The 7,291-nt window shown below is 37.9% G+C and overlaps 1 protein-coding gene across 1 annotated transcript; it reads left to right on the top strand.

Annotated features, from left to right (window-relative positions):
- The first annotated feature begins 1,000 nt into the window (after positions 1-1,000).
- Positions 1,001-5,974, top strand: LOC127956422 (potassium voltage-gated channel subfamily A member 1-like). Its single transcript, XM_052554297.1, has 2 exons — positions 1,001-1,187; positions 1,887-5,974. Exon 2 carries the CDS (start codon positions 2,064-2,066, stop codon positions 3,543-3,545), a length of 1,482 nt encoding a protein of 493 aa, XP_052410257.1. The 5' UTR covers positions 1,001-1,187; positions 1,887-2,063; the 3' UTR covers positions 3,546-5,974.
- The last annotated feature ends 1,317 nt before the right edge of the window (positions 5,975-7,291 follow it).

The following is a 7,291-nucleotide window of genomic DNA, read 5'->3' as shown; positions in this document are numbered from 1 at the left end:
TATTTCAACACAAGAATCCCCCCCAAAAAAGTAAAATGTAAAAAAACCAAATTATAATCTTATCTATACATAATACAGTATCATACTGTATTGATATCAACAGAAATGACTGAACAGAACAAGTTAAATTTTGTTTTATCCTTTATGTGTGAGGTTTGTGTTCTGTAGTGATAGCAGCAGAGTGTAGACCTGTTTTCCCTCCTCCTCTCCTCACTCTTTTACCAACTCCTCGTTTCCATAGAGAAATTTGTTGATCTCTCGTACTGAAAGCAATTGCTCTGTCTGCTCAGGACTGGATGGTATTCATAGAGCTACAGACTTTACACTGTACACCTCAGTGATGCTTCGACCAAACAGATACAGCATAACCATAAAAAAAGTCTGTTTTCTACGAAAGGGCATCTTAATGTAACCTTCTGAAAATGATCCCTCAGCTATATTACCTGCAGTATAATTTAAATATCTCAGCTGGGGAAACATGTCAAGAGAAGCCAAACAAAAATAGACCTAAATTATATTGAAGAATTTGTATGCAGATATGGGAAAAATAAGTAGCTCATGTTGCTAGCAAAGCCAAGGTCACAGATTACAAATTGGCAAAATATTTGTTTACAATATATTCTGTAAAAATGTCGCTAGAGGATTTGTAAATGAGATGGATATTTTTACTCTGAAGAAAATACCAAAAGTGTAACCATTTGTTTCAGGGTTGCATGCAAATTAGTACATTATAATATTAGTTTTATTAGCATATACACGTTAATCTGTTTTCGGGCAAAATGTGAACAAACGACACACTGATGATAGAAAAATGAAACAAGAATATCTCCTTCAGCTGTAGGTGTCCCCCATCAGATGTGTGGAAAAGGACATTTGGCAACATGCTGGAGTCTGTCTGCATTGCGCATTACACATCCACTCACTCACTCACCCACTCACCCACCCACTCTCTCTCTCTCTCTCTCTCACCCTCCCTTTCTGTCTCTGTTTGTGTCTCTGCTGTTCTGCTGCACGGGTTTGAGGAGCACTGCAAGTTTGCTGTGGTCTGAAGGCAGTAGGATGGTTATCAAGGATGTATTATATTCTTGCTGTATGAATGTGAGGCTGTTATGTGAGATCTATCTTAATAACACGCAAGAGATTTTGCACTTATCTTTCCTGCACTGCTCCTCAATCTGACTGCCCACGTAAGTACAAAGACAATCATTCTATAACATCCCCATAGCCATCATTTGGTTTCACTCTAATTGTTTACATTCTAAATGCATGTTCATATTGGCAAATAATGTCTTGATTTCTGCTGAGATTTAGAACAATTATACCGCACAATCAAGATACAATAGAACCTCAGCCAGTGGCATTCATGTTTTAACAGATATACTAAGAGCATATATTCACTAGCTGGCTTACAAGAAGATATGTTCTGACTGCTTTCAAAGCTTACCAATATAATTGAAAAGCAAGCCCTATTCAGATTCATTTTACAGTTATTCTTATTCGATCCATAGAAGTCTATTTGAGATCATTATGCAATCTTAATATGAACGTTACAAATGTACTGGAATAGGTTGCTAGCAGACTAAAAAATTCACAGTGCAAAGGCACTGTAGACATTCACATATCAATGGAGTTTAAAATCTGGTTTCATCTTACTGGCAATTGTGATAGTCCTGTTGGGAACTTTTTGTTCTTAAAGACCTAATTTTGGTTTGTGAATTCCAAAAGCAATATGATTCAAAATATATGTTAGGATCCTTGGTTCCAATAGAAATTGCATGTCTTATTACATCCCTGTTGAATTGTGTGTGTGTCTAGGTAGGACATAATTATTTTCCCTCATGGTATCTAAGGTAACTCATTGCTCCCCTTTTTTTCTGGATGTCTAGGTGAAGATACAAAGTAGGCGCAGTGCTCCACTGGACATGGAGATGGTCGACGTTTGGTGGAACATGAGGCTGGATGTCTTGTTGGGTCATTGACTTTTGAAGCTGCAGGGTGTTGGATGTGTACTCAACCCACCTGAATATCCACTGCCATCCAGTACTGCGAGTTTGATCTCCAGGATGACTGTGGTGGTTGCTGGAGATAACATGGACGAGACATCCTCCACTCTGCAGGGGCAACCACAGGACTCACAGTATTCCCCCGAGTGCTGCGAACGAGTTGTTATCAACATCTCAGGGCTGCGTTTTGAGACACAACTGAAGACGCTCCACCAGTTCCCTGACACACTACTGGGAAACCCCAAGAAAAGGATGCGCTACTTTGACCCTTTAAGGAACGAGTACTTCTTTGACAGAAACCGTCCGAGCTTTGATGCAATCCTCTACTACTACCAGTCAGGGGGAAGGTTAAGAAGACCCGTCAATGTACCTTTGGATATGTTCTCAGAGGAAATTAAGTTCTATGAACTTGGAGAAGAAGCTATGGAAAAATTTCGAGAGGATGAGGGCTTTATTCGTGAGGAAGAGCGGCCCCTGCCAGAGAATGAGTTTCAGAGACAGGTTTGGCTGCTATTCGAGCATCCCGAGAGCTCAGGCCCTGCCAGGGGGATCGCGATAGTGTCCGTCATGGTTATTCTCATTTCTATTGTGATATTTTGCTTGGAGACTTTACCAGAGTTGAAGGAGGATCCACACGGACGGCTCCAGGTGATAGGCAACAGCACGTTCTACTTCAAACACAATATTCTTACTGATCCATTTTTTGTTGTGGAGACACTCTGCATCATCTGGTTTACTTTTGAGTTGATTGTCCGTTTCTTCGCTTGCCCAAGTAAACCTGTCTTCTTCAAAAACATGATGAACACGATCGATATGGTGTCCATCATTCCATATTTCATAACGCTCGGAACAGAGCTGGCGGAAGACCCCGAAGGTGGAAAGGAGGCAAAGGGTGGAGGAGAGCAGGCCACATCTCTGGCCATTCTCAGGGTTATCCGCTTGGTCAGGGTGTTTCGGATATTTAAGCTGTCCAGACACTCCAAGGGGCTTCAGATCTTGGGCCAGACTTTGAAAGCCAGCATGCGCGAGCTGGGTCTTCTCATCTTTTTTCTTTTCATTGGCGTCATCCTGTTTTCCAGTGCAGTGTTTTTCGCTGAGGCTGAGGAAAAGGATTCGTTCTTCACAAGTATCCCAGATGCCTTTTGGTGGGCAGTGGTTTCGATGACAACCGTGGGGTATGGAGACATGTACCCCATTACCATTGGGGGCAAGATAGTAGGCTCTCTATGTGCCATTGCCGGAGTGCTAACTATCGCGCTTCCAGTGCCTGTGATTGTGTCCAACTTTAACTATTTCTATCACAGAGAAACCGAAGGTGATGAACAGGCACAGCTCCTCACGGTGAGCAATCCGAACATCGCGTCTGATTCTAACTCCAGTCGTCGCAGCTCATCTGCTGTCAGCAAGTCAGAATACATGGAGATTGACGACGACCTAAATAACAGCATTGATAATTTTCGCGAGGCAAACCTGCGAACTGGAAACTGCACAGTTGTGAATCAGAATTGTGTAAATAAGGGGAAGCGTCTCACGGATGTATAGATTTCCAGTGTGCCCCGGCTGTATATAGTGTACTCTTTTCATATATCAGAGTGCTTTAACAAGGCCTCTGATAATGTGTTAGTTTCATTGCATATGCTCTCTCAAGTCCACAAGAGTTGCTTTGATTCTGTCTGAAGAATGGTAGTTTAAAATCTGCCTATGAATACCAAATATTGAATAATTAAAAGACAGAATAACTATTATATGTACTTGGGCTAGAGTATTGCATATGAGAGTCTTTTTCATTTTTCATCAAGTTATTCAGTGACTTTGCAAAAATAAGATCAGCGTGAAGAACTAATACTTTCTTGTCCCATATGTTGACCATTTATTTATTTGCTCATTGTAGGTTATTGTAAACCATATACAAACTGAATGTTGACTAATTATGCAGATCATGGCATGTTTTATGAAACGTTGAGGTCTGTTTGATATGGTACTATGTATCCTGCTTTAATTAATACGTGATATAAATACAAACTTCATCACGTATAGCCAAGCCGACAACCACTGCCCAATAAAAAAGCACAACTTTCTTTAAAATCTTTAAAAACAAAGTATTTCAAGTCAGTTCCAGACAGTATTACATTTTAAAAGTATGACTTTATTTGTTAAAGCTTTTTAAATGTAAATATTAAGTTCTTAATTATTCATAAGATCTCTTTATCTATATTAAATAATTGTAGTTATTATATATTATACTTAATACATTACAATTGCATATTTAATACTTATTATTTAAATGAATAATTTAATAGTGCCTTCAGTCCTCTAACTGGCATAGAGTGTCTCAACATGCAATAGTTACTGTAGAACATTTGCATCTCTAATCACACATGATGTGTCGAGGGATATTCCAGGACCACTGGGGTTGAATTTCAGGAAACGGTCCCTCAGCATCCTTGTACATACAATAGAAGTTAATCTAGCTGGATCAGGCATTGCTTTACAAAGAAATGTGAGACATGCAGTGTTTTTTTATTTTAAATTTTTTGTCTTTATGTATTCTTTTGTAATGGCTTCATTTTGTTCATTGGTTTCTTTGGATCTACCTCAGTGTGGTCATGCATAATATGCTTGTGAATGCAAACTTCATATCCTCTGAAATTATGGGAGTGTGGGAGGGGGTTTGGTTGGTTAATGAGTATGCAATGGATGAGAAACCATTTATTTCAAAATAAGAGTTCATAAAATGATCATTACAAAGTTCAAAAAGTGATGCTAAGCACAAGCGCTAATAGTGCTATATAATATGCACAGGTCTGCATCAGGGACTGTAACTGTAGAAACTGCCATTACTTTTAATATCCATAACAATGTGAGTCGAGATCTAAACTGAACCCTTTCATTTGACTGTAAATGTTGTCTATCAAAACCTAATGCACTTTAAATGAGGATTTATGTATTTATAGGTTTTGCAACGAGAGTGACTAAAAGAGTGAAAGGTGAATCTAAAAATGTTAAGGATGTTTGTAAAATTGCAGGACAGCATCTTAACCAGCATAGGTGTTTTGAAACCCTTTAATTTGTTCTGTAGGGTATTTATGATATTCACTAAAATAGTAAACATCACAAATGTGCTGCTTTGCCAGCAAAATAAATAGCTGAGATTAAGGAAGATCTTTAAGAAAATATATTTTTACAATGTGTTTATACAGTTCTGTAAAAAAGAAAAATATGTCAGAGTGATGTTTATTTATTATGACTAGTTTGAGAAATTCAGTTTTATATGAATTGAATAGAATACCATACAAAACAGTGGACCAAAAATAGCTGTAAAGGTAATTTATGTATGTTATAAAGATGCAAACAAACATTTAATTGCTAAAACGAAATTGCCAATATATAATGTTGCATATATCTGTAAAATAACAAGACATCTAATAACCAGGGTTCTGAATCATTATCACGTGTGGGATTATCATGTATATTTTCATCTGGGCTTCTAATGTTGTTAGCATCATTTTTTTTTCTTTTGAAGAGGAAATAGTTTGATATGAACAAGTGCACTGAAATGTATTTGTGTACATTTCTGTATTTTTTTATTTTTAATTTTTAAGGGCCTGGTTTTCATTTTGGGCTTATCATATGAGTGTAATGCCATAAATGAAACTAAAGCACTTTGATATTATGCATGCAGGCAGCTCTGGGCTTATGTTGCTCTGATATGATTCATGCAAATGCTGGGAAAAGCTTTTATTTCCTTTTATTAAATTTGAATATGTGTTGACTATTCATGGGCTGATAAGGTGTATTCTGTGACATAATTATGACCATTTTCTCAAGTGCTTTTTTATTTTTTATTTTATTTTTACAGTTTTTAAAGAATATTTTTCAAAATACATTTCAACTCAGTCTTTAGGATAAATGAGACACTTCTAGGCTTAACATTGATATATGAATCTAATTAAAATCTTCATCTTGCCTCACCAAGGACTTGTTATTTCTGTTCCATTTCCAATACAGTTCAACATCTCACCAAAGCACATGAAACTGGAAATGGGTTCACAAGGGAAGTCTTGACCTAGTGGTAAGAGAATCGGACTCACAATTGAAGGGTTGTGAGTTCGAGTCTCAGGCCGACAGGAATTGTGGGTGGGGGGGAGGGGTGCATTTGCAGTTCTCTCCACCCTCAATACCACGACTTAGGTGCCCTTGAGCAAGGCATCAATCCCCCAACTGCTCCACGGGCGCCGCAGCATAGATGGCTGCCCACTGCTCTGGGTGTGTGCTCACAGTGTGTGTGTGTGTTCACTGCTCTGTGTGTGTGCACTTCGGATGGGTTAAATGCAGAGCACAAATTCTGAGTATGGGTCACCATACTTGGCTGAATGTCACGTCACTTCACAACAATTCAAAGGTCTTCTTCTTTGGAAAAATAAAATACCCATAATTAATTAAAACGACTATTAGGCTTTAGTCAAATCTGCCAAAACTAATTTTTTTAAATATATTTAATTTAAAAGCTATTATAAAAAGGTTTTGTAAGTTGAATATCAGTACAATATTAATTCTAAAGGATTTTTTTTTTTTTGTATTTATTATTTGCCACAAACCCTAAGAAAAAACAAAGCTGGAAAAGGAACTTCTCAGGGATTGCATCCCAAATTATATTATATATAATTATAAATTATGTATAATATAAATAATTTATATATAATTATATATATATATATATATATATATATATATATATATATATATATATATATATATATATTATATTAAAGCATCATAAGTGACGTGACATACAGCCAAGTATGGTGACCCATACTAGGAATTCGTGCTCTGTGTTTAACCCATCCAAAGTGCAAACACACACAGCAGTGAACACACACACCATGAACACACACCCGGAGCAGTGGGCAGCCATTTATGCTGCGGCGCCCAGGGAGCAGTTGGGGTTCGGTGCCTTGCTCAAGGTATTGAAGGTGGAGAGAGTGTTGTACATTCACTCCCCCCACCTACAATTCCAGCCAGCCCAAGACTCAAACTCACAACCCTAGGATTGCAAGTCAAACAACACTCTAACCATTAGGCCACAATTTCCCCACCCCATAAGCAATGGGAAATTGCAAATACTAATAACCTTCGACTTGTTATTTTGAAATTTAATGACCATTGTGTATTAAAAGTTTTTTATCCTTAACACACAGCAAGTTTTATGCATGCACATGGCTTGAGAAGCAGGACGGTTTGGCAGAGCCTTGAGCTCAGTGCATGTAAGGTTGGCGTGGGAGGAGAGA

The sequence above is a fragment of the Carassius gibelio genome, chromosome B4, assembly GCF_023724105.1.
Source record: "Carassius gibelio isolate Cgi1373 ecotype wild population from Czech Republic chromosome B4, carGib1.2-hapl.c, whole genome shotgun sequence".
Classification (NCBI taxonomy): Eukaryota; Metazoa; Chordata; class Actinopteri; order Cypriniformes; family Cyprinidae; genus Carassius; species Carassius gibelio.
Note: the sequence above shows the minus strand (reverse complement) of the source record. Positions and strands in the feature narration are given on the sequence as shown.